Here is a 26,116-nt window from a genome sequence, read left to right as displayed (position 1 = left end):
GTCTTTCATTTTTTATTATGAATGTAATTTTCAGAGATAAACCATAAATGAAGTAATTTTCATTTTTCCAAAATCTTTCCACCCATATGAATTGTTCAGCTTTTTAAACAAATTAAAAAGATGATTAAATATATTTTGATGAAGTTGGAGGGTCAGAATCTGAAAAGTAGTGAAGGACTTGGTTGCTTAGTTCAACTACTCCATAGCCTTGAAAGGGGTTACTAAGATACTGTTATACTTAATCCTCTATCACAACCATTCTATTCAAAATAATTATAAAATAAAAAATAGAAAAGACTTGCATGGATTGAATTATATTTCTGGTCTGGATTGATTTATTTTATAAAAAAAATAATTAAATAAATTTTGATAAAATTATGTATGATTTAATTTTTCTTATAAATAAAACTAAAAGAAAATTCAAATAATTCTCCTCAACTTGGAATCCATATTTCTTGAACCATTGGATTGGTTGGATAGTTCTTGTGAAGGCTAGCTTCAAGTCTTGGAAATGAGAGCTAGCTGTATTTCACATTTTAATTTAACAGAAAATACTTATAAAATTAATAACATTCAATCGATTTAATTTAAAATTAAATTAAATTAAATAAATTAAAATTTTAATATTTATACAAATATAACTGAATTGATTTTAAATAAAAAATAATTGATTTGATTTAATTTGAATTGATTTAATTTTTTATGCGTTTTAACAGACTTTTTACTTTTATAATATATTTTTAATTTTTTAAAATTTAATTGAAGTATTTTAATTTTAATTATAATATAATTTTTTTATATTATTAAAAATAATATATTATTATTATTAATTGATTAGATTTTATCAATTTTTTTCTAATTAGAATTAAATTGAAAGAACTGAAATTTAAAAAAAAAATTAAATTAAATCTAATTGAAAAAAAATAAAAAATTAAATTAAAAATTTGAATTAATTTAATTCCATTGATTCTATCCTTATTTTATTTTAACAGAAATAGGGGCCAGGACTCCCATAATACATAATTCTTTTATCCACTACTTCAATTATGTGGAATTTTTCTTTATTTGTTGAGGCAAAGAGAATAAAAAAAAAATTAAATGCCAAATTTAATACACTAAAAAGCATAACTTTTAGTATGAAAGAGATTAACTTTAAAAATTTTAGAATCCTTGTTGGATCTTACCCCTTTGCTTAAACTGTTTCTGACTCTGATTAAGAAATATGTATCGCAAATTCATCTGTCGAGTAATAGACAAATAAGTAAAAATAAATATCTCATAATAGCTATATTTAAAGAAATTTAAAATAATATAATAATAGCAATTATACTTAAAAATGAAAAAGACAAGCAAACAAACAACATAAACTTAAGACAATTTACATACAATTTTGTATTTACTTTATTAAGTTGTTTCAACATATGCATAATACACTTTTTTTTTCCCATCTTAGGCATGATTTTTCATCCAAAATTAGTGCAAAATTTCCATGCCTAGTAATAATAATCTCCCCACCTCAGTCAAGTAAGGATGAACAAAGTTCCCAAAAAAAGAAAATTGTTGTGGATGATTGAACCCTAGAATTCAAGCTAAAAAGAGCAAATGTGGGGAAATTACAAGAATAACACAAATTTTAACAAAATAAAAAAAAATAATAATGGCATGTGAAAGTCTTTGAAGGTCACGAGTGAGAAATGATACGTGTGTATATGAATTCATTCCACGTGTCAGGCAATCCAGGTAGACACCAATGAATACAATCAGCATAGGTCGTCGGATCGGCTTGCTGCTCTGGTGTAAGCATCTTGCCTTGACGGATGGTGTAAACGGATGTATGTGCATCTTTTCTATATTCAGAGAGAGTAGTGATGTTTATAAAATGAACAGGCACTTTCATTGTTTCTGTCAAATTTGATGCTATAACAAGCAGCCTACGATCTGTCCCCACATTCAAACGCCTTGTCGTATTGAGTACTGGTGTTGTCTCTTTGGCACATTTTATTCCATCTGGATTGTTCCAATCCAAGCTCCTGTAAATTCAACACAAATAAATATTTACTAATTAAAATATTAAAAAATTTACTAATTAGTTTTCTCTTATAGAAATAATCTTTAATTAATTTATAAAAATAATTTAAAATAAAATTAAGAATTAATTACTTGATATGGAGAGGAGACATGCTACTGAAGAAGACCATGGTACGATTAGGATCCACATTTTCATCTACCCACTTAGACCATGTAGTCAACACTCTCCTATAAGCTAATGGCCGTTCGATCTCATCATATTCAGTGGCTCCTTCATCGAACGATCCACGTCTATTCAATCAAATAAAATAAAAAAAAATCAACCGCACGATCAATTAACAAATCATAGAAACAAATTACGGGATTAGCATATTAAGATTATAAGAGTATTAATTAAATTAATTACTTACAGAATTTTCATGGAGAAAGTGTTCATCCACCATATGTATGTGTTGAAGATTAGATAATCCACATTTTTCCAATTAACACCGTGTTTGTTAATTGATTCTGGCATTATTATACGGTTCAGTATGCTGTGCATATTTGGATCATCAGAATTTGATTCCACTAGAAATGGTGCCCAATAAAACTCTATCGTCGAATTATAGTCCTGCAAAAATTGAAAAATAAGCGTCTCATAATCATTTTTCGATTCGAATACTTGAGTTTTAAAAACTATAAATTTAATTTTGTATTAAAATAATATTTTGTAATATGATAATGTGAATAGAAAAGTATTAAATTCGCAAATGCAAAAGTTGTTATATTAGGTCATCTTGAAATATAATAATTTTTGGTTCACCTACAAGTATATTTTTTTAATTAATAAAAAGAAACTCTTTTTAAAAAGGTTTATTTATAGCTAATCTTCTTTAGATATATTTTTAAAAAATTGCATGAGAAAAAAAAAAATCCATTTCTTGATCATCATATGCATTTCATGATCAATTATAATCATTAAGAACAATGAAAGAAACTTAAATATTGGACAAATGTTGTCAAAAAAGATATGGAAAAGTAATCAAGGACATTGACATTGCACCTACAATGCTTAGCCCAGAAAGAGAGAAAGAGAAAGAGAAAGAGAGAGGAAGGAAAGTGTACCTCCATTGTGAAAATAGCAAGAGATCCTTCCTTCCTCCAGGTTTTCCTTCCAGAAGGAATTGCAGATTGAACCAAACAGATCATTGATTCCCATTGATTCCTATTCAATGAGTCTCCAACAAACATAAGCCTCTTGTTCCTTAGCTTGTTCAACAAAAGCCTTGGCTTGAACCTTTTGCAAACAAAACCCAAATCAAGAAAATCAATAAAAACACTTGCATTTATGAAAAAGAGAAGAACAAATCCAAGAATCTATCAGATTCAATTGCTTACTTTGGTAATGAACAATCTCTTGGCTGCCATTTCCAATTCTGATACAAAGAATCTTTTCTGCCATTTCTAAGACACGTCACTTGAGCTGTAAGAAACTCACACTCATCTTCTTTATACAAAGGACGTGTGAGATTATCAAAAACCCATTGCCCTGAGAAAAGATCACACTCTTCGGGTGGCAATTCAACGTCTTCATCATCTTCCTCCATCACTGGCAATTCAATCTTCTGATCAACAGATTCTTGACTCGTAGTTTCATCAGAATACTGACGATGATCATGAGGTTCTTCTAACGATAACGTTCTTGAACTGCTAGAAACAGTACCTTCATTATCATTGTTGATACTTTCTCGAACTGGGTTTTCTTGTTTGGATTGTTCTTCTTGAATTTCTTGAGATTTTGGCCAGGAAAATGGGAATTCAGCCATGGATTTAACGTCCTCATTGTACATGAAAACTCCAAAGAGAAAAACAGAAAAAACTACAACAAATACAGAGAGATTGTTGTTTTTCTTGTGCTTCATGGCTACTGTTACTGAGGAAAAGATAGGATTTTTCCTTCGGGATGGATGCATGAGACAAGTGATGAGAGAAGAGAAGGAAAAGGGATGGAAATATAGAGAAACATGAAGCAAGATAAAGACACAGTTGATAGAGAGAGAAGATTACAATGAATTAGGTCAATTTTTTTTCTTTTTTTTTTTTTGTTAGTTCAATAAGGGATTTGGTGAGATGGGTTTTTCTTCAAGAAACTTGTTAGGCTTCTGGTGGAGGGAGAGTTGTCTCTCTCAATTTTTTGATATATATATATATATTTTTCTCTTTACAATCCATTTTTTGCTAACTACTTTCCTTTATATCTTGTTCTAACTGTATCAGTTGGAGAGAGATGAGTGATTTCAAAGTTTTAATTGGCTAATGCCTTGTTGGTCTCAATCTAAAAAAAATGCTAGAAGAAAAGTAAAATTTCGGCTTAAACAAGAGTAATGTATAGGATTATCAACCAAATTAAAGTATATATGTTGATCAAACGGTCAAGAATGCATCTTAGATGGCGTAGATGAGATAGAGGGCCCATAGATTTCTTATGAGTTTATATATTAGTCCTATATTTTCTTTTTTTTTGTGGTCCTCTATCACTATATTGTAATAATTTACATTTGGTGGTGGGGTTATATAAATTAATGATTTAACATCCTTCATCATGAGTGTTTAATTTATGTTTTCAAAATAAGATTTTAAAAAAATTATATGGTAATTGAATTATTTTTATTTATTATTTGTCTTATTAACCTAATCTCTTACCCTTTTCTTAATATTCTTAAAAATTATAAATTAAAAATAAATATGAAATTATTGAAATTGACATTTTAGTGATGATTATAAAATTATTATATTAATATTTTTATAATTGTGAAATGTGATTCAATTTTTATACATAATACAAGTCTTGGTTTTTATTTTATTTTATTTAGACTCGTGGGAAGGAAGGATGCTGGATAAGCCTAATCATCATCTCATGTATGTTAGTTTCTAATTTATTATAATTAATAATTGAGATTCATGATTAAATTACATGAAGAATTAAATTTTTTGATTTAATTTTATTAATTTTATCATTAAAAGACAGAAACTCAATTAATTAATTATTAGGCAGCTCGATAAGCATTAGTTTATTAGATCACTTGCCACTCATGAAATGTTGTTTCATTTAATTTAATCCAATTCTTCATGGGTCACTCAATATATTTCATATAAAAATTTTAAATGAAATGATAAATTAATCAAATTTAAAATTATTTAATTAAAATTAGTTACTAGCTTTACTCCTAATTAAGCAAGTAAAGTTGTTAAATTCCCATTTTTATTGGTAAATCTTTTATAAAGTTTTAAATCTCTCTATTTAAACTTAAATTAGTTTAAATTTTGAGAATAAGTTAAACTTGATTCATTTTTTGAAAATAGTATCAGAATTTCCTTAACATTCTGTAAATATTTGATTTTTCGGGTGTTCAATCTTAAAAAAACCTCACCTAATCATCACTTCAAATGTCTACGTTTAAAGTTGGTGTAAATTAATTACAATGTTATTTATTTTAATTATTATTTTTGTTTAGAATGAGCAGTAAGCATTGAGATTTTGATAGCTTTTCAATGTCTCCAACAAGAAAAGCTCCAACAACTACCAAAGTCAGTTGATGCATTATTAAGACTCTTTATTAATGATTGTTGTAACTTGGTTTTAGAAAGCGAAACAACTCAATATATCCATATCATTGCTAACTTTATATTTTAGAAAAGTAATCCCTAAGAAATCTCTCTTCTCTTCATTTTCTTCGCTCACCACGGTTCGATTTAAATTAAATCAGTATTTTTATTCAACCATTTAAATGAATTACTTTTATTCGTGTAATTTTAATTATATATAAACATTATAATTAGAGTGATTTCAAATCAAATAATGTTATTTTGAATTTAAATGAAATTGATTTGATTTGATTTCGAATAAGATGGATCTTATTAAAGTACTACAACATTATCATAGTGCTGTACTTTGGGTGGTGCATCGCTTTTTTTACAAGTTAAGGAATCTATTATACTCACTAGGCTTTCTCTCAATTACACTCTTTTTTTCTTTTGTTTCTCAATTCTTATACCCAATTCTCTAACACTCACTATCATTGATTCAGCACTCAAACTTGTATGGTAGGTCAACCCTCCCATTCCAACAACATAGGATAGCTACATACAGAAATGAATTTCAATTGCTAAATCGGATAAAATAGTAAAAGTACATTCGTATTGAATTTCAAGTTTCCAAAATACTCTCATTTAACATAAAACTAGAGAATAAATTAAGCATCACCCAAAGAAAAACAAATACAAAAAGTAGCAAACAAATAAAAAAAAAAAGAACAAAGAAAAGAATGTGGGAGAGAGATTAATGAAAATTATAATGACGCTAATGAATAATACGGTACTTATGAAGTGGGTCTTTGAAGAGTAGAGGCTCATGATAGACTCTCCAAGCATAATCCTCAAATGAAAATGACCTGAACATTAATCTTTCTTCCGCCTTGCTCTTGCTTCTATTGCCATGGCTTTCATCTTCAACTTCTTCTGCAATTTCAATTTCAATTTCATTCGCATTTTCTTCATTGATTGGAAGAAGAGGAGACACTTTGCTTTCTGTTGGAAGAGTTATAAGTAATGTCATTGTTATGCAGCTTGAACTTTTGCTTTCTCCCATACTAGCCGTTGGTCTTCCTCTTACTTTCTTCAATTTCCCATTGCTCCACACCTGTCAATTTTTTAATTAATTTTATCTTCAATAGCCATAAAATTAATTTATTATAATTAAATAATATTATTTATATAAAAAAAAGTTAAATGTACAGTGAAAATTAAAAATATCAAATTTTATTTTTTCAATTTAAATTTACTATTAAACTATTTCCAAATAAATTGCTGTATTATTATTTACTTGAATACTTCTATATATTATTCCTATTTTCTTCAGAATGATAAACCGCTACATTATTATTGTCAGAATTCGCTAGCTAAATTTGAATTTGACTTTCCTATAAATAGATAAAATTAATTTAAGATTCAGAAAATACATTAAAATTCAAAAAAAAAAGAAGATTTATAGTTTTAATTCATTTTATTTTTAGTTTATTTTAATCCTTTTTTATTTCAAGCACAGAAACCATTGATTGGTCAGACACCATCATTTGGCACAAAAAGCCAAAGTGGTGGAGCCCTGAAGTTCGAGCCAGATGCCTTACCCACTGTGGTCCACTTGGACCCAACTAGACAGGACTCCCATCTTTAAAAACAAAAATAAACTACATACCGTAAAAAAGCAAAAAAAAAGAATGTTTATATAAATATTTAAAATATAGCAATAAAAATATTCCAACCATAAATTTCCAAAAACTCACCTGGGCAATATCGCCTACAGTAACCATAACCGAGTCCATTCGCGGTTCCACAGCGACCCAGCCCGAATCCGACAGCAATGAATACTTCTGGCTCCGGATTTGATACTGTAAACCAACTATATATGGATAAAACCCACCCGACATAGCAGGTTTATCCTCGCATGAGCTCTCGTGAACCAACATCAATGAACAATTCCGGGTCAGATCTTCCTTTAACGGGTTCTCAAATCCCACCTCGCGAGCAAGATTGTCGATAATCTCCATCCCAACTTTCTCCATTGCCTGAGTTAACTCGCGCAGAGAAGATAAGTTCAACTCGGTTGATTCAGTGGAACACGCCGCGTCCAGCCAGAACGACTCGCCGTTTCCATCTTCATCGTCCTCAAAACCTAAAGGCCAGTTCTTAGGGAAGTACGATTCCTTTTTATCTCTCGTAAGCTCAAAGAGAGAGCGTGCTTCTGACTCGGATGAGTGAGCGAGCTGAGAAGGAATATCATGATCGGTGAGTTGAAAGAAGCCGTGTTGAGAAGAGGCAGAAAGGAGAAGATCGCTAGAGTTTGGGTCGGAGAGGGAGATGACAGGAGGAGAGGTGGCAGGCGAAGAACGGCGAGTAGGAAGAGAGAGGATAGGAGGGAGGCGATGGAGGAGGCGAGAGAGAGCGTCGGCGTCAGCGGCTGAGGTGACGTGGTGGGTGTTTGGTTGAGACGAGGGCGTTGGCGGAGGAGCTGAGGCGGCGGTGTAGAAGTTTGGCAGGTGTTGCTTTTGAGCTGAAGAAGCCATGAGGATTGAGGATGAAAGCGAGAGACACGGACGCTGCGTATTTTAGTTGTCTGAGCGCATTTTTATAGAAACCCCTGTGCATGTCACACGTGCGTGTCAAAATTGAAATTGACATTTCTCACACGCGTACAAGTCTTTTATTGAAATTTTGTCAAAGATTAATGATTAAATAAATAATTTAAAATTTTCCGCTATTCAATTTTAAAATAACAATATGGATATGTGATGTTGAAAATATGTCACAGGTAATTAAAATATAATTAATTTAAAGTGCACTATTATAAATTCAATCTTACATAAAATTATCCTTAATAATTATTAAATTAAAGTTTAAATTATATTAATCAAAATTGATTAAAAATATAATTAATAATACAAATCATAAGTAAATTAATATGGGAATTAATTGGAGAGATCATGATTTGGGGGTGATCTCAAATGGAAAATCTCATTATTATATTTCCATGAAATGAACGAAAATAGAGAAAGTTCCAAAATTGAAGAGAATTTCTAAAAAGATAGAATGGAAATTCCAATTACGTGACGAAATTGAAAATATATAATGAAATTAAGCTTTGATGAGAATGCTATTTGCATTTGACAACTCAAGATTATCTCACGTTATTGAATTTAAAATTGAATGATGGATCCTCAGGTTGGTTCATTTTAGAAATTATTTTTTAAAAATAATTATTTTCTTTTTTTCAAAAAATTTAAATATTTTCATTTTTTGACCGTAATATTATATAATTATATTTCTTATGAATTTTCATGATTTTTTTTTATCTGCAAATATTGTTTAGTGAGCCCAACAAATCCGTGAGTTTTATATGCATGTAGTGGCAGTCTGTTGGCCTGTTATATGGGAAGTTGTAGCCATGTGCAGTGTGCTTCTGGTTACATGGGATTACGTGACTAAATGTTTAATTTCCCTCATGCGTGTTTATATTTAATTTAGATAATTTTTAATGTTTTTAAATATTAAAAAAATAATTAAAATTTAATTTAGTTAAAATTTAAAATTTATTTTTAAAAAAATATTTTTATCTTTTTTATTTTTTCGATCGATATATTAAAAGAAGAAAATTTCTATTCTTTATTGAGTTATTTATTTTCTTTATATATAAAAGAAATTACACATAAATGTATAGGGATAGGCAATAATTAATTACGATGAAAAATTAAATGAAACTACTTTAACAGTATTTTAATAAAATATTTTTTATAATTTTTGCAAATAAAATGAAAGCTTAAATTTTAATATAAAACATGTTATAATTTAAGCTAACATATTTATTTATTTTTTTAAAAAAGAAAATGATAAATATAAAAAAATATATTGACTTTTTATATATAATAATTAAATATTGATAATTAATTATTTTGCCATATATTTAAAACTAATGATGGGTAATAGGAAATAAAAATGGTTATAATGTAAAATTTTAAAAAATTTAGGAAAAAATAAATTGTAAATTACTATTTTTATGTAATTTTAACCCAAAACAAATCCATGAAGAGACAAACTTGGAAAATCATTGAAATAATTATCGACGTGATTGACGCCATTTATTTCAACTCTTTTTATTTTATATTTAAAAACATACATTTATATTAAAAAAACATACTATATTTAAATAATCCACCTGATTTCATTTTAAATTAAAAAATATATATATAAACTAAACTTAAAATTAAATTTATAAAAATTAAATTAAATTAAATCGATTCGATTTAATTTAAAATAATAAAATTTTTTGAATGTTCGTTTACCTAATTTCTATTTTATTCATTCACACTCATCAACTAAAAGAAAATCAATTATATTATGTTAAGAGCAAATTCAATTAATAAAAAAAATTTGAAGAAATAAATTGAACTAATTACAAATAAATAAACAGTATTTTAAAAAATTTATTAATTTGCATTGGATTGGTTTGATAAGATATGATTTTTATAATTTTGATTGATTCATTTTAGTTGGATTTGAATAAAAAAATACTAAAATTGATTAAAAAAATAAATAATTAAATCAAAATAATAACCATTAAATATAAATTAATTATAATATTAATAATTTATTTAAAAATAAATATTAATCACATATATTATTTACTGCGTTTTAAATTTTAAAAATTATATTATAAATTTTTATAACTATTAAATAAATATAATTATATCATTTTATAAAAATTAAATATTTAATTAACAAAATTTTTAATACAGTTAATAGCAAATTTGAATTATTTTTATTTTTTATAATTATAAATGATATAATTAATTTATATTTAAATATTACAATTTATTTAATATATTATAATTTTAATTTAGATATTTAATAAAATTTTTTTAAGAAATAATTTGCCACGTTAACAACCCAGTCATAGCTGGCCACTCTTAGTAGATCGGCCGCAAGAGCCGTTACACACAACCAACATTTTAATAGCACCTGATCGAAGCTCCAATTTCCTCTAGGCCCATGAAGATCCAAAGTGACAAGGCTCTCATTCGTCTTCTTCACTGGCAGCAGGCGCTGAACATATGGATTTTGAGCTCAGATAGGTGCTAATCAGAATACTTTTCCTTTCCTCTCTTCATTCCGCAAACCATGGCTCTTGATGTTGCGACCTTCGAGACCATAATTCCCTCTCGTTTCCTTTCCTTCACCATCCCTCACCCTGCACTTCACACCCAACTTCTCCGTGTTGCTGTCCTCGACTCACCCGTCCAACCCAGCGACTCGCCCGTTGTCGCCGCGCTTTTTGTCCCTGAAAACCGCGAATCAGACTGGATTTTCTTTACAGAGTCCGGTCATCTCCAGCTTCTCCTCTCATCTCCTGGAATTTCACGGCTCATTTTGGTAGGCAAAAACCCCACCAATGTTCCTGATTCTATCATGATTTCCCACAAGAGAGAGAAAGATACCCAGTTCGTGAAAAACCTTGAGAATAGCTTAAAACCTCTTTTTATCGCGTTATCTCCCAGGATTTCTGTTAAAAATAGGATATTTGATATACCCATATTGCATTATGAAGATAACTTGATTTGTAGTGTAGTTTTAGAGAGAAGCGTTGGGGTTTTGGTGGGTGAAATGCTTGTTGAAGATGTTGAGATAGAGAGTGACAATGAATTGGATGATAATCGTAGAAAACGGGAGTTTCGGAGGAGAATGAGGTTTAAAAGAATGCCGAACTTGATTCAAACAGAGATCCGAATAGTGCCTGAAGCAGAATTTGTTTTAGATCGTGTAAGAATTGGTGGCGAAGTGGAGTTTAGGCCTGATACTGGGGTTTTGGTGCATCCATATTTGATACCAATGGTAGCTGGTATGTCCATAGTAGGTCCTCATATTGAGGATAGGATTCAAAATGGGTTAAAGCCTAAAGCTTTGTGTTTAGGAGTTGGAGGTGGGGCTCTGCTCAGTTTTTTGAGAATTCAATTGGGATTTGAAGTTTTTGGAGTGGAAATGGATGAGGAGGTTCTAAGGGTTGCAAAACAGTATTTCGGATTGCAAGACTCCGAAATTCAGGTTTTCGTTGGAGATGCAATAGAGTATTTAGAGACACTTGCTAGTGGAGGCCGTTCCTCAAATTTGGTTCATAGTGGGGTTGGGGAAGATCAATTGAATCTTGCAACTGGTTTTGCTACTAAGTTTGACGTTATTATGGTTGATTTGGATTCCTGTGATGCCAGAAGTGGTATTAGCGCTCCTCCATTGGAGCTTATTCAGAGGCATATTCTTTTGGCTGCAAGTTCTATTATCTGTGAATTTGGAGCTCTCATTGTCAATGTAATTCCTCCAAGCAGATCATTCTATGATACACTAATACATAAATTCAGGGAGTTTTTTCATAAGTTGTATGAAATTGATGTTGGAAACGGAGAGAATTTTGTTCTTGTTGCCACAATGCAGCCTGTTTTACTTCCAGCAAGTGAGAGCCAAAATACATTTCTCAAGGAACTGAAGGGGGTGGTTTTGGAAAAATACTTGGATTCCATCAGGAAAATTTGAGGTCCTAATGACCTAAGATTTCATTGTAGTTTTGTTCACGAATATTACCAGTGAAGGAGAGTAAGACCACCTACTCATCATTTTCTGATCCCGCATCAGAACTATCCAAGCAGCTTGGTTGATTAGAAATTAAAGCCAAACGTGCCAGTCTGAATTCCTGGTTTGAAGTTGAAGTCCATTAAAATGTTTACTAATGGCATTCAAATGAAAGGCTCCATCTTAACATTTTTGGCTCTAAGCTTGGAATTTTGTGAAGAAGTTTAAGAATAACTGTCATGATTTCTTTCTGATGATTGAAGTAAGAGGGTAAGTTTTTGTTTTCCTTCTGTTATTCAATTTTTGTTTCTGGTAGGAGGCCTATCTTCCAACGGACTTACATTATGCAGTAAGATCTTGTTATGGAATTGTGGTTGAGTTCAACTTGTTTGAATACATTTATTATCTTTCTTTACCAGTGAGTAGTAGTATAACAATTAAAACTAATTCATCTTCTTCGTTTTGGTCTCTCATGACATTGACCAACTGGGCATGGCAGTTTTGCTCTGTCCTATTTTAGTTACATATTAAGTAATTATGTAGTCCACACTTTGCACAAAGGGGATGGGCCTCAATACACAGCCATCTTTTCCTTCCTTGGTTCTCCATTGTGCACCTTACAGTTACCAAATTGTGGAACCAGACTTGCTGTGAGATTTCACTGTGGCAAGTTAGGAATCATTCGTCTCTCCTTTTTTCTCTGCCTTATATCTGTAGTATTAGTTGAATTATCATCTGGCAAGCCAAGTTGTTATCATATGGATTTCAAGAATTGATGTTTGAATTTGATGTTTCAGGCTGCAGTGATTGATATAAGTGCATTACCAGTGTCATTTATCCAACTTTGTGTCACTTGCAAGTCCCTGGCTATGAAGTAATTTTCAGAGCTATTAGCTCAAATAAGTATCCACAGCACACTGACTCCGAAAGCAAGCAGATATAGTGAAGTGGGAAGTGTTCCCTATGAACAAAGATGCACGTGTTATCGTTAAAGGTGATAACACTGGCAGTATAGTATGCTCTAATCACTACTAAGAAAAGGCGTCGATTGCAATCTCTATGCATTTCATGGGCAATTATGTTCATCTAGGTGGAAAATAGATATCCTTTGCTGCCTTCAAGTTGTATGAATTTCTGAGAACTCTTTATTAAGACGGGTGGAAACTTCTCGTTATAGTGGCGCCATTGTCCAGCAAAAAAATATTCAAAAGACTCGACTCAGAAATCAGAAAGAGTGAAACTGAAAGTGAACATGTTCAGGATGTAAACTTTCCTGAGGGCTGAGGAAGATGGATGTAAAACTCTGCTGAAACTGCGTGTTCTAGGCAGAGAGTAGAACATTCTCTTCTTCTGCTTTGTTGTGAGGATGAGTTACATTTATACCTGTAAGTCTCTGAATGAGGTGCCTTTGATTTTATTCATTTTCAGTTTCGACTGTTGAAACTTATGCATCTCAAATTTCCAGTGTAAAAATGCAGAAAGAAAATGTCGACAGACAATTAGACTAGATAAACTTATTGCAGTATGGCAAAACTCAAATCGATTATTTATATAAAACTTGATGAGATATTTAAATATTTTGCGACTCCTGTATTTGTTTTCTCCAATTTTTCTCTGAATTACACAGAGTGAAGACATTTCTCTTATTGGTAATCTAAAAATCTTCATACAAAACCTGCTAACATGATGTATCTCATATAAGCTTGGTTCCGATGGTGCCATCCTGCAGCTGGTAGTCTCACATCGATTTTTGAATTGATTCTCACCTTCATCCTTCTGAAGTACAAGAGGGAAAAAAAAAAAAGGGGAAATTACTATTTGATCATTTGTGGTACGAAAAAACTTACTGGGATTTAAAAAATATATTAAAATATTTTTAATATTTTAAAAAATTTAGTATGTAGTCTTTCGATTAATTTTAGCCTTTACTGTTTAATTTTATAGTTGAAAAAAATTTATTAGTTAGTTTTTTAATTTTAAAAAAAAAATTATTAATTAATTCTTTCGTATCTAAGGTATTTTAAATTTTTTTATAATATTTAATGGTTAAAATTAATAGATAGATTAATTAATAAATTTTTAAAATATTAAAAATATTTTAATGTATTTTTTAAATTGAGAGATGAATTAATAATATAAGAATTAAATAATAAATTAAAAAAAAAAAGGTAAAAACTGAAGTAGACTAAGGACATGATGCTATCACAGTACTATCAAATCACTAACCCCATTGCCCTATTTATCACACATATAACTTCTATTCATCACACATAAGGGCCTCGAAGCTGGTAAAGGGAGCACAGTGTGGATCTTCCTGAAAGTTTGCAAGAATAAAAGCCTCTGGGCTGCTTCCATCTCTATTGTTCTTTTCTTACATCTGCTTCTTGCTGTAGAAGACATTAATATTGATGAACCTCTTGTTGTCTTGTCTCCATCAGACAGGCGTTAAAGATACAAAGGTTTAACACAAACCTCCTAGTACTCTGATATATTCGTTAGTTTGCATGTGCTTAAACGATTCTGTTTTGAATGTGCGGATAGCACGCACAGCTATAAATAATTTTGAGAGGCTTCATATTTTATTTTCTTAATTTTTAATTTTGGTATATTCGTTAGTTTCTGTATGTGCTTAAATAATTCTATTTTGAATTTATGGATGGCATTCACGGCTATAAATAATTTTGAGAAATTTCATATTTTATTTTCTTAATTTTTAATTCTCAATTCAAAAATGAACAGTTGAAAAAATTAAGGGAAATATAGAAAGGAGGTAATCTACCATCCATGCTTTGGAAGTTTAGTTTATAAGTTTAGCCATGCATGCAAGTTCTCAAATTGAAATGAGGATACAATCTGGGCTTCAGTTGCATGAAAATTTATGTTATAACAAGTGCTTGGGGGGCTCAAAATTTCTGTGTAAAGTGATGATCTGTACATTGATATTATTACTATAACCTATAAACACCAACCTCAAATGAAATAATTAAATTTTTAAAAAATAAATTAAATTGGACTAAATTTATAAAATTAAATTGAATTAAAATTTTAAATTAATTTAATTTAATCGATTATTTTAACCGAATTGAATGTTGTTCATTGCTAATGTAACTTTTGTGTGTATCTTCATTTGAGTTTTGGGTGTCTTATTATGAATAAATTTTAGTTATTATCTTTTGATTTATAACTCAATGAATTTACATTTTAATAATTTCATTCTTTTTGAAAAAAACCTTAAATTAGAAAAATGTTTGAAAATTATGTGGGAGTTGTAGATCAAACTTAATTAAAAATTTCCTTTTAAAAACTTACGTTGAAAAAAAAAATCAACGATTATAATTCCCAAAATTTCCACGATGATTAATGGGGTTTTTTTTTTCTTGAATTTTGAGGTACTCCAAAATTGAAATAACAATTTTTTTTATAAAGAAGTTAACATCGCTGAAAATTTCAATAACATTCCTTCACCGCCTTCCATTTTTTAAAGAAAGATTTATATATATCCGAATATATCTATTTAATTAATTAAATTTATATTAAAATATATTAATCATTTTTAATTGATTGTGAATTTTCCCCAGTTGTCGTGACTGTTTTGTTTCTGTTTGACATGAAGTGGTCGGAGGCGGTCGGAGTGAACAGTCGGTCAATTAGTGGTGTGAATCATATTCCCATCTAAACACTTAAAATCCCTATTGATTTGCCGTCGCAAAAAAAAAAACGTTGATCAGACAATTTATACTGACTAGTACGACACGAACTAAATCTGATCGAACATCCAAGATTTTGCCACGTAAGCCTCTTTCCCACTCTCCTACTCGTTTTTCAGGTCAACTAATTGAAAAAGTTCCAATTTTTTTCACACCCCTTAATTGACAATTCCAAATTTCCCACCGAGCCAAACGTTAGGCACACGTATTGACGTACATGAAGCCCCTCAGCCACCACCACCACCATCTCACAGAGCATGAGAGAGAGAGAGAGAGAGAGATACAAGTGTGTATGTATATATACAGCTAGAGGGATAGGGATAGAGATAGAGAGGACAAGCAACAAGAAGCACAAGTTGAGATTTAGTAGTTGCAAGTGGAGGAGAGAAATTCTTGTGTTATCTCTTCCTCTTTTTCTCTTTCAAATTTTTTGGGGTCCTTCCTTTTTCTTTCTTTTTATAAATACTTGATTAATCGGTCTCTGGTTCTTCAATGGCTGCTTCCTGGGTCTTATCAGAATGCGGCCTGAGTCCTCTCCCCAGAATTTACCCTCAACCCAGAACTGGCTTTGCATCAAAGAACACCAATCTTCTCAAGCTCAGACCATTACCAGTTTCAACAAGCCACAACCTCGGTTCTTCTTTTAAGGTTTCAAGTTGGTCCAAACAGAGGAACTGGGCATTAAATGTTGCAGCTCCTGTAAATGTTACTACTGTGAGCAGAGAGGAGGATGAAGAAAGAGAGGAAATTAATGGAGTTGATGATACAGAACGTGAATTCTTTGACCCTGGTTCTCCCCCACCTTTTAAATTGGCTGATATAAGAGCAGCCATACCAAAACATTGTTGGGTTAAAGATCCATGGAGATCTATGAGCTATGTTGTGAGAGATGTGGCTGTGGTTTTTGGATTGGCTGCTATTGCTGCTTATTTTAACAATTGGGTTGTTTGGCCTCTTTACTGGTTTTGTCAAGGGACGATGTTTTGGGCTCTTTTTGTTCTTGGCCATGATTGGTAAACTCCTGTCCTTTATTGAAATTTGATGTTACATTTCCTTGTGGATTCAAATATGTCTATGATTATATAGATTATGTTTGCAGCTTTTTCTTTGTGTTTCAGTTTTACATTATCAGTTCCATTTTCTTGTTGGATTGTGAATTTGATTGGTTGTAATTGAGCAGTGGTCATGGGAGCTTTTCAAATAATGCAAAGCTGAACAGTGTGATGGGTCATCTCCTTCATTCTTCAATCCTTGTTCCTTACCATGGATGGTTAGTCCCTGCAATTTCTGCTAAATTCTAGGTTTCTGTAATGTTTTTTTTTTTCTTTTTACATGCAAATTAGTTATTTAACATAATCTGATGTAGCTGCACATTTGCTAATTATTTCAGGAGAATTAGCCACAGAACCCATCATCAAAACCATGGACATGTTGAAAATGATGAATCATGGCATCCAGTGAGTGTTATCAGCAATATAAACCCTTTGTTTCAATCAATCTTGTCTCTTGTGAAACCTGGAATTCACTGGAATTCTTCCCTTTTCTACTGCAGTTGTCTGAAAAAATCTTCAGAAGCTTGGATAATGCTACAAAGATGTTGAGATTCACTTTGCCTTTCCCCATGCTTGCCTACCCTTTCTATCTGGTTAGCCTTTTAACATCTTAATTAATTCAATCTACTTATGGACTTAATTAATATGTGTTTATGATCTTACAGTGGAGTAGAAGCCCTGGAAAAAAGGGTTCTCATTTTCATCCAGACAGTGATTTGTTTGTCCCAAATGAGAGAAAAGGCATTGTTACCTCAACAGCCTGTTGGACAGCAATGGCTGCATTACTTGTGTGCTTAAACTTTGTAATGGGTCCTGTCCAAATGCTTAAACTCTATGGCATCCCTTATTGGGTAGGTCTAATTCTGCAATGCCTTATCAAACCCTTATGAATCTTATTTGTACTAATGAGTTTGCATTGAAAATGCAGATTTTTGTCATGTGGTTGGACTTTGTGACCTATTTGCATCACCATGGCCATGAGGACAAACTTCCCTGGTACCGCGGAAAGGTCTGAAGACAACCTCTCCGTCCTGTCTTGATCAAAATTTTTTCTGCAATCAATCTGATTTTCTTTCATTGTTTTGGCTAATCAACAACAGGAATGGAGTTATCTGAGAGGAGGGCTTACAACTCTTGATAGAGACTATGGATGGATAAACAACATCCACCATGATATTGGAACTCATGTGATTCATCATCTCTTCCCTCAAATCCCACACTATCACTTAATAGAAGCAGTAAGCATAATCTTCTTCCTTTAATCATCACTCAAAGGTTATTATTATTATTGTTTTATTTCATAATTCTATTGTTTCCACATTAACCCATTTGCAGACTGAAGCAGCTAAGCCTGTGTTAGGCAAATATTACCGGGAACCGAAGAAATCTGGACCTCTGCCATTTCACTTGCTGGGAAGTCTTATAAGGAGCATGAAACAAGATCACTATGTAAGTGATACTGGAGATGTTGTGTATTATCAAACAGATTCTAATCTGTTTGGAGGTGAGAAAAAAGAGTGAAGCTGCTTAAGTATTTTTTTTTTGTGTCACAAGTAAAAGCATTACAAGCCTAGATTCTTTGTAACCAGTGATTTCAACTTCTGACAACAGCAAGATATTGCATTAGAGCCACTGGGGACAGCCATTCTGCCCCACATAATGTATTGTTTCTGGTTCGTATTTGATAAGAGAGATTGCAGATAGATAATGTTAGCCAATTATGTTGTAATATGGGCACAAAAGGGCTCACCATATTATGTGTTTTATGACAAAATCTCAATCTTTCAATGGCTCTCTCTCTCTCTCTCTGTGCATGTGTGTCGTCATATGCATTGCAAAATTGCATGGCACAGAAAGAAGATCGTGTCCCTCCTACAACTGGTAATTGGGCACTAGTCACCAACTGTTTAAAAATAGATAGACATACGTATTGAGTACCGACCCTATCGAAAAGAATGGCATATCATATTAAATACACCTCTGTTAGCTTGAAATACATGCCAAGGTACTGGAATTTTCGTTTTAGCATGAAGAAATGCCTATGCCACAATCACATTTTTAACCCCAGAGAGAAAATAAATTATAACTGAATACACAGTAACAAGGAATGTCTTGATCAGGTGGGGTTGCAGTCAGGTATTAACTGATGAATTTCCTTGCTCATGATCAATCAATAGCGCACTGACAGGGCTGCATTCATGAAGGAAGATATTTGTGGTTGGTCCTTCTTGATGCTATCTGAGCCACAAACTTCACAAACATTGTCAGGGTTGATCCATCCTGCCAAGAGCCACCCATGCTTGCTTTTGATTAGTGGTAGCTTAAACTAGGACTAGTCACATCCTTTTGCCAGTGGAAACAGAATCCTATGAAATATTTTAGAACAAAGATTTCAAAAAAGATTTCAAAAAAATTTTCAATACTGGATATATGCAATTGATTGTTTCAATTGAAGTACACCTAAAAAGCATGTTTATGTATCAAAATTGATGCTTATGGGATGAAAATGTAATTTAGGCTCCGTTTGTTTTACAAAAAATATTTTTTTTAATACTTTTTAACATTTAATACATAGATAAATTAGTCAATGAAAAAATTTTCAGTTAGAGGTAAAATTAAATTATTTTATAGATTTTGAGAATTTTATTAATATCATTATATATAAACTTAGTAATGCTATTTAATTTTTATGTATGAAAAACTCATTAGTTGATTTCTCTATTTTGAAAAATTAATTAAAATATTTTAAATATTTTAAAAAATTTATTAATTAGTTTCTCTATGAATTTCACCTGTTAAATATTATAAAAAAATCTAAAATACTCTTAATATAAAAAGATTAATTAGTAGACTTTTAACAAATTTGAAGAATCAAGTAATAAGTTTTTTTAAACCATAAAAGCTAAATAATAGAATAGATGATTAAAATTAACGGAAAGACTAATTTGACGTTTTAATATATTTTTAAAAATCGAAAGGCCAACTAATATAATAATTTTTTTTATTTTTTAATATTAAAATTATAATAATATTTTACACGTATAAAATTTATATTTTCTGTAAAAAGAAATAGCGTTAAAGATTAATGAGAAGTTCATTCCTATGCGCGATAAACCAAAAAGCATTCTTGGTGTGCTATCAAGCAATGCCTATGGAATGAAAATGCAATTGAAAGATTCATGAGAAAGTCATTCCTAAGATTCTGCAAGACTTGCACCAACCATTTTAGTCTTGGCCAATTTTTTCAATAAGCATCAATATACAACTCAGCTTAAGGTGTTGCAGCAGTAATGCACTCAATTCCAAGACCTTGTTGGACAACATTAAGTGCATTAATTACTTATAATGATAACATCAGATAATTAAGTTTCAAGACCTTGTTGTACAATATTAAGTGCATACCTAATCAATTTTGCAAATAAGCAATTTAATGATATCGTAAGATAAGCCAGTTACAAATCTGTGAAAATAAGGATTATTTTCTTACCTGTCCCATGTTGCACTATCCATAAGAATCCAATCATCCAGTGGAAAGTTCCCTTAGATCGTGTCACGAGTCTGCGGGTAGGAAAGCTGCTTTCAGCTGTGACGTTGCTTTTATTGCCATTCCCTCCTCTCTGAGTGGAACCTATGATGAAGAAGTATGAGAGCTGGGGAGTTCGGGCACATCAGAGCTGGTTAGAAGAGAGCTCCATATCTTGTAAGAATTTGATAAATGATGACCGCTGGATTTCCCTACCCCCAATCTTGGGCCTAGATTACGGCCACGGCCATGAAAGGAAGGCCCGCACGCCCTCTCAAGTAAAACAGGCCCGGATCACCAGATCCCTGAGGCTGGACTCCACCAGATTCTTCCTCATCGAGATCGGCCCAGCTCGTATAACCTCCCCACGGATTCCTTCTCCTCCTGGGTTTAGCGTCCAGCTCAGCTCTCGGCCCAGCCCAGAATCCAGAACGAGACTCGTCATACAGCCTGGCAGATCCGCTCGAGTGTACGCACGGGGGAGAATCAGAGGCCGTTACGCATGGAGCAGGCGCCGATATCCTCGTACGCCCATATCTGTATGGCAGAGACTCGTGGTCCAATCATGGGAGAGCCGTTATACGTCACCAGCAAGCAGGAAGAAAAGGATAAAAGGGATACCCCTCTAGAGAGATAGCAAGCTTTTTCTCTTCAATACAAAAACCCTTGTAAAACCCTATTCTATTGGATCTCAGATCATCAATTGGCGCCGTCTGTGGGAAACGACGGAGATCTTTTCATCACCGGAGTTTTCACTCTTAACAAAACCCACTGAGATCCACGATGGTTAATCACCAAGAAAGTAACCTTAACGTCCCAAATGACCTAAACTCTGCCCAAGAGGGGCAACAATTCTCCTTTTCTAGTCCTACGACATTAAACAACCAAACGCCTATTCCTCTTAATCCCTCGCCAAGTTTGGCAGGGAATACTCCTACTGTTACCCTGTCTAACCAGGATCTTCAAAACGTGGCTTTCCAGTTACAAAATACCGCCCACTGGTTGGGGCAGATAATGCAACATAGAGGCCTCAGCACCCCAGTAAATACACTCCCGGTTGTAAAGGAACCTCAGACTAATGACCCCCGATCCGCACCTGACCGTCTTCAAACCAGCAGCCGCGATACCGGAGAAAGAGGGAGAAGAGCTGGGGAAGAGGAAGGACCTGAGGCCCGAATCCATGCGAGGAGGGCGAGAGAGATGATAGAAAATGAGGAGATGGATAACTATTCCGCCGAAACAACCGGGTGGACGGGAACTGAAGCAGAGGAGGAGGAATACCACCTGGAGAAAAAACCTAGCCCGGAAGACGAGAAGGTGGACCAAAAGTTGAAGAGATTGAGAGAACAGCTCTTAGCTGAGCTAGGTAAGAAAGACCAACAACAAGAGACTGTCCCTAAAAAGTTTATGATGCCATCAATGGCGGCCTATGACGGAGCTGGTAACCCGAGAGAGCACGTCATGAACTATAAGACCTTCATGGAGTTACAAACTCTGTCAGATGCCTTAATGTGTAAAGTGTTCCCGACGACGCTCTCAGGACCCGCGCGGGCGTGGTTCAACAGCCTTGAGGCCGGAAGTATCAGCAGTTTCGGAGACCTAGCCACTCGCTTCATCAGTCGATTCATAGCCGGGGTGCCCGCAGAGAGGAAGATGAGCTACTTGGAGACAGTAAGACAGAGAGAGGGCGAATCACTCAGAGAGTATGTCGCTTGTTTCAATACGGAGGCCCTACAGATTCCTGAACTCAATGAAGGAAGGGCGGTAGAAGCCATGCAAAAGGGAACGACCTCTGCCGAGTTCTTCGGTTCTTTAAGCAGGAAGCCTCCGACTTCCCTGGCCGAGATGATGAAGAGAGCGGAGAAGTATATAAGGCAGGATGACGCCTTAGTAACAAGCCGATTTGCCAAAGGGATGACAGGAAAATAAAAAGCCTCAGAAGAAAGGAGGCCGGAGAGACATGAAAAGAAACACGGCAAGAGGCCCGAGCCGTACAAGCAGGCCTGGGAGCGAAGGGATCAAAGGCCTCCCCCTCCACGGGACCATGAGCCAAGATTGCCTCCCCCTTGGGTCCTTGAGAAGCCAACTCCACTAAATGCGTCCAGAGCCGAGGTGCTCATGGCTGTCCAGGATAAGGAATTCCTCCAGTGGCCCAAACCTATGAAGTCGGAAGCAGACCAACGGAATCCTGACAAATATTGTCAGTATCATCGGATGCATGGCCACGATACCAACAACTGCTTCCAGTTGATAGCAGAAATCGAAAGGTTGATAAAGAGGGGGCATCTCAAGAACTTTGTGAAGAAATCAGAGGGACAAAGGCCTCAATCCAGTCCGGCGGTTCAGATGCCGAGGAAAATAGGAACTGGACCAGTGAACGATGGATCCAGTGGGACCATCAACATGATTGTTGGAGGAACGGGAGGTCGGATGGGCCGCCGAGGGAAGAAGAGAAATCGGGAGGGAGAGACCAGCAGTACCGAGGTCATGCAGATCGTTGACCACTCTCCCATGACCATCACCTTCTCTTCAGAAGATGCTCAGGGTATTCAGATGCCCCATGATGACTCGCTCGTCATTGAAGCCGTCATTCACAATTATCGGGTAAAGAAGGTCTTAGTGGATGACGAGAGTAAAGTCAACTTGCTACCATATCGGGTCTTTCAGCAGATGGGAATTCCGGAAGAACAGTTGGTCCGAGACCAGGCTCCAATCAAGGGAATCGGAGGAGTACCAGTACTCGTAGAAGGGAAGGTGAAGCTGGCTCTCACCTTAGGTGAAGCACCCAGGACTCGCACTCACCACGAGGTATTTTTAGTGGTCAAACTTCCGTTGAGCTATAATGTGATACTGGGGAGGCCTGCGCTGTTCAACTTCGAAGCTGTCACCAGTATTAGGTATTTGGCGCTTAAATTTCCAACAGAAGAAGGAGTGGGAATAGTCCGGGGCAGCCAGGAAGAGGCAAGAGCAGTATACTTAGCCACAGTAGCAGAACCGAGCTCCACTGAAAAGGCTCTTGACTCGGAAGTTCTAGAGGTTCGGGATGAGAAAACAGAGGCCAGGACAGAACCGGTGGGGGAGCTGGAGATCTTCCCTCTATCAGAAGCGGAGGCAGACAAGGTCTTCAGTCTCAACGCCGGCCTCACTGAAGAACAAAAAGCTGAAGTCATGGCCCTGATCCGAGGTCATGCGTCTAGTTTCGCCTGGAAGCCCTCCGACATGCCTGGAATTGACCCTAAGGTAATGACACACAAACTGAATGTACTCCCCGAAGCCAAGCCAGTAAAGCAGAAGAAAATAGTAGTAGGAAGAGAGAAGCAGCAGGCCACCAGGGAGGAGGTGCAGAAACTTGAGGAGGCAGGCTTTATTAGGGAAGTTATGTACCCACAGTGGCTAGCAAATCCTGTATTAGTCAAAAAAGCCAATGGCAAATATAGGATGTGCATAGATTTTACTGACCTAAATAAGGCCTGCCCTAAAGATTGTTATCCACTTCCTGATATTAATAAAATGGTCGACTCTACGGCCGGTTTTGATTATATGTCTTCTTTGGATGCTATGTCTGGTTATCATCAAATCCCAATGGAAAGGTCGGATGAGGAAAAGACCTAATTTATAACTGAAGATGGAACTTATTGCTACAGAGCTATGCCCTTCGGATTAAGGAATGCCGGGGCAACTTACCAAAGATTGATGAATAAAATCTTCAAAAACCAGATTGGCAAAAATGTAGAAGTTTATGTAGATGATATGGTGGTCAAAAGCCCAAATTTCCAGCAGCACATAGCAGACTTGAAGGAGGTATTCGGGGTATTAAACCAGTACAGAATGAAGTTGAACCCAGCAAAATGTGCTTTCTTTATTAGAGGAGGAAAATTCTTGGGATTCATGGTGAGCGGAAAAGGCATCGAGCCTAACCCGGAGAAGGTAGAAGCCATATTGACAATGCCAGAGCCGACCTGTGTAAGGGACGTCCAAAGACTAACCGGAAGAGTAGTAGCACTCAACCGATTCATGTCAAGGTCAGCAAAAAAATGCTTACCATTTTTCAAAAAATTGAGGAAGGTGCCAAACTTTGAATGGACAGAAGACTGCCAAAAGGCCTTCGCAGAGCTTAAAAGATATCTCAGCTCGCCCCACGTGCTCAATAGTCCTATGAAAGGAGAAGAACTCTTGATATACTTAGCAGCCTCAGAACAAGCAGTCAGCGCAGTGTTAGTAAGGGTGGAAGAAGGGGAGCAGAAACCCGTCTTTTACGTCAGCAAGGTACTCAGAGATACCGAGGTCAGATATTCGAACATTGAAAAAATGGCTTACGCCCTATTGCTAGCAGTCCGGAAATTCAAAGTTTATTTGGAAGGCCACCAAGGAGTTGTGATGACAGACCAACCCTTAAAGAAGATTCTACGCAGGCCGGAAACTTCAGGTCGGATGTTGGCTTGGTCCGTAGAGATCAGCCCCTACTGCCTAGAGTATCGACCTAGGACAGCTATAAAATCTCAAGCCTTGGCTGACTTCATAGCAGAATGCACATTCAATGGGGAACAGAGAGGATCATTCTCAGTGATAGCAGGAAAGGAACATGAGGGGGAGCCTCATCCAGAATTTAACTGGAAGTTGTATGTAGACGGAGCGTCAGGCACTGAGGGCAGTGGTGCTGGAATAATGCTTAAGGGGCCAGAGGATTTTAAGGTATGTTACGCCTTACGTCTAGAGTTCAAAGCCTCGAATAATGTGGCAGAATATGAAGTCCTGATAAATGGAATGTTGGTGGCGCTGGAAGTGGGAGTAACCGATCTCGAGATAAACAGCGACTCTCAGCTGGTGATCAACCAAGTAACAGGGATGTATCAGGCTAGAGATCCCATTATGCAGAATTACCTGGCTAAAGTAAAAACTTTAGAAGCCGAGCTCGCAAGTCGAGGAATAACCATCAGATTTCAAAGAATATCCCGAGAGGAAAATGAGGAAGCAGATCTGCTTAGCCGATTATCCAAAGAAGAATTGGAACAGCTTCCCGATGAAGTGTACATACAACATGTCCATATACCTGCTTTTAATAAAACTAACACAATATTGCAGGTAGAACAGAACCCGACTTGGATGACCCCTTACTTAGAATACCTAGAGAAAGGTAAACTCCCCAAGGATAAAGATGAAGCCAAAAAGATAGCAGCTCGTGCTGCTAACTACCAAGCGATAAGGGGAACCTTATACAGAAAAGGAAAGTCCAGTCCGTGGCTCCGATGCGTGAGCCCGGAAGAGGCTACGAAGGTGATGGAGGAAATACATAGAGGCATGTGTGGAGCCCACGAGGGAGGAGGGACATTAGCTAATAAAGTATTCAGGCAAGGGTATTATTGGCCCACTGTTAAAAAAGAAGCAGAAGAGTTCGTCCGAAGATGCGACGTATGCCAGAGATTTGCTAATGCCATCAAAACTCCAGCCACTCCTCAAGCTAACATATCCAGTCCATGGCCTTTCTCGCAATGGGGAATTGACATCCTGGGACCTTTCCCCAAGACTACGGGTGTAATACCCGGCTAGACTCCGGTACCGGAATTCCTACCGTCCGGTGGAATCTCGGTTGTCGGAGACCTTTAGAAGGGTAAAAACATGTTTTTATAAAATGTTTTCATGTATTTTAATGTTTTAAG

General features: G+C 34.7%; 4 protein-coding genes and 1 long non-coding RNA gene across 5 annotated transcripts; 2 read left to right on the top strand and 3 right to left on the bottom strand.

Moving 5' to 3' along the window:
* Window positions 1–1,377: 1,377 nt before the first annotated feature.
* LOC110618875 (protein ESKIMO 1) lies at window positions 1,378–4,072 on the bottom strand. Its single transcript, XM_021762150.2, has 5 exons — window positions 3,406–4,072; window positions 3,133–3,304; window positions 2,439–2,638; window positions 2,161–2,319; window positions 1,378–2,030 (listed from the first exon to the last, which is right to left on the bottom strand). The coding sequence occupies exons 1-5, from the start codon at window positions 3,978–3,980 to the stop codon at window positions 1,682–1,684; spliced, it is 1,455 nt and encodes a 484-aa protein (XP_021617842.1). The 5' UTR covers window positions 3,981–4,072; the 3' UTR covers window positions 1,378–1,681.
* Window positions 4,073–6,178: 2,106 nt separating this feature from the next.
* Window positions 6,179–8,177, bottom strand: LOC110618612 (gibberellin 2-beta-dioxygenase 1). Its single transcript, XM_021761786.2, has 2 exons — window positions 7,350–8,177; window positions 6,179–6,706 (listed from the first exon to the last, which is right to left on the bottom strand). The coding sequence occupies exons 1-2, from the start codon at window positions 8,127–8,129 to the stop codon at window positions 6,368–6,370; spliced, it is 1,119 nt and encodes a 372-aa protein (XP_021617478.1). The 5' UTR covers window positions 8,130–8,177; the 3' UTR covers window positions 6,179–6,367.
* A 2,380-nt stretch (window positions 8,178–10,557) lies between these two features.
* On the top strand, window positions 10,558–13,754 carry LOC110618574 (eEF1A lysine and N-terminal methyltransferase). Its single transcript, XM_021761730.2, has 2 exons — window positions 10,558–12,447; window positions 12,975–13,754. The coding sequence occupies exon 1, from the start codon at window positions 10,738–10,740 to the stop codon at window positions 12,139–12,141; it is 1,404 nt and encodes a 467-aa protein (XP_021617422.1). The 5' UTR covers window positions 10,558–10,737; the 3' UTR covers window positions 12,142–12,447; window positions 12,975–13,754.
* Window positions 13,755–16,182: 2,428 nt separating this feature from the next.
* On the top strand, window positions 16,183–18,724 carry LOC110619516 (omega-3 fatty acid desaturase, chloroplastic). The gene is made up of 8 exons (XM_021763019.2): window positions 16,183–16,897; window positions 17,065–17,154; window positions 17,275–17,341; window positions 17,437–17,529; window positions 17,602–17,787; window positions 17,865–17,945; window positions 18,037–18,174; window positions 18,272–18,724. Exons 1-8 carry the CDS (start codon window positions 16,377–16,379, stop codon window positions 18,455–18,457), a joined length of 1,362 nt encoding a protein of 453 aa, XP_021618711.1. The 5' UTR covers window positions 16,183–16,376; the 3' UTR covers window positions 18,458–18,724.
* Window positions 18,522–20,650, bottom strand: LOC122724104. Its single transcript, XR_006351376.1, has 2 exons — window positions 20,424–20,650; window positions 18,522–19,302 (listed from the first exon to the last, which is right to left on the bottom strand). It is a non-coding gene; the product is annotated as an uncharacterized LOC122724104 (long non-coding RNA).
* Window positions 20,651–26,116: the final 5,466 nt, after the last annotated feature.

The sequence above is a fragment of the Manihot esculenta genome, chromosome 7, assembly GCF_001659605.2.
Source record: "Manihot esculenta cultivar AM560-2 chromosome 7, M.esculenta_v8, whole genome shotgun sequence".
In the NCBI taxonomy this organism is placed as follows: Eukaryota; Viridiplantae; Streptophyta; class Magnoliopsida; order Malpighiales; family Euphorbiaceae; genus Manihot; species Manihot esculenta.
Note: the sequence above shows the minus strand (reverse complement) of the source record. Positions and strands in the feature narration are given on the sequence as shown.

Excerpts from the sequence above, each read along its gene's own strand:
- LOC110618875 (XM_021762150.2), bottom strand. The coding sequence starts at position 3,980 with ATGCATCCATCCCGAAGGAAAAATCCTATCTTTTCCTCAGTAACAGTA. Across the intron at positions 2,639-3,132 it reads TTGCTATTTTCACAATGGAG|GACTATAATTCGACGATAGA; the intron begins GTACACTTTCCT and ends CAATTTTTGCAG. Across the intron at positions 2,031-2,160 it reads ATGTCTCCTCTCCATATCAA|GAGCTTGGATTGGAACAATC; the intron begins GTAATTAATTCT and ends TTGAATTTACAG.
- LOC110618612 (XM_021761786.2), bottom strand. The coding sequence starts at position 8,129 with ATGGCTTCTTCAGCTCAAAAGCAACACCTGCCAAACTTCTACACCGCC. Across the intron at positions 6,707-7,349 it reads CTGTAGGCGATATTGCCCAG|GTGTGGAGCAATGGGAAATT; the intron begins GTGAGTTTTTGG and ends AAAAATTGACAG.
- LOC110618574 (XM_021761730.2), top strand. The coding sequence starts at position 10,738 with ATGGCTCTTGATGTTGCGACCTTCGAGACCATAATTCCCTCTCGTTTC.
- LOC110619516 (XM_021763019.2), top strand. The coding sequence starts at position 16,377 with ATGGCTGCTTCCTGGGTCTTATCAGAATGCGGCCTGAGTCCTCTCCCC. Across the intron at positions 17,530-17,601 it reads TTGCCTACCCTTTCTATCTG|TGGAGTAGAAGCCCTGGAAA; the intron begins GTTAGCCTTTTA and ends ATGATCTTACAG. Across the intron at positions 18,175-18,271 it reads ACTATCACTTAATAGAAGCA|ACTGAAGCAGCTAAGCCTGT; the intron begins GTAAGCATAATC and ends ACCCATTTGCAG.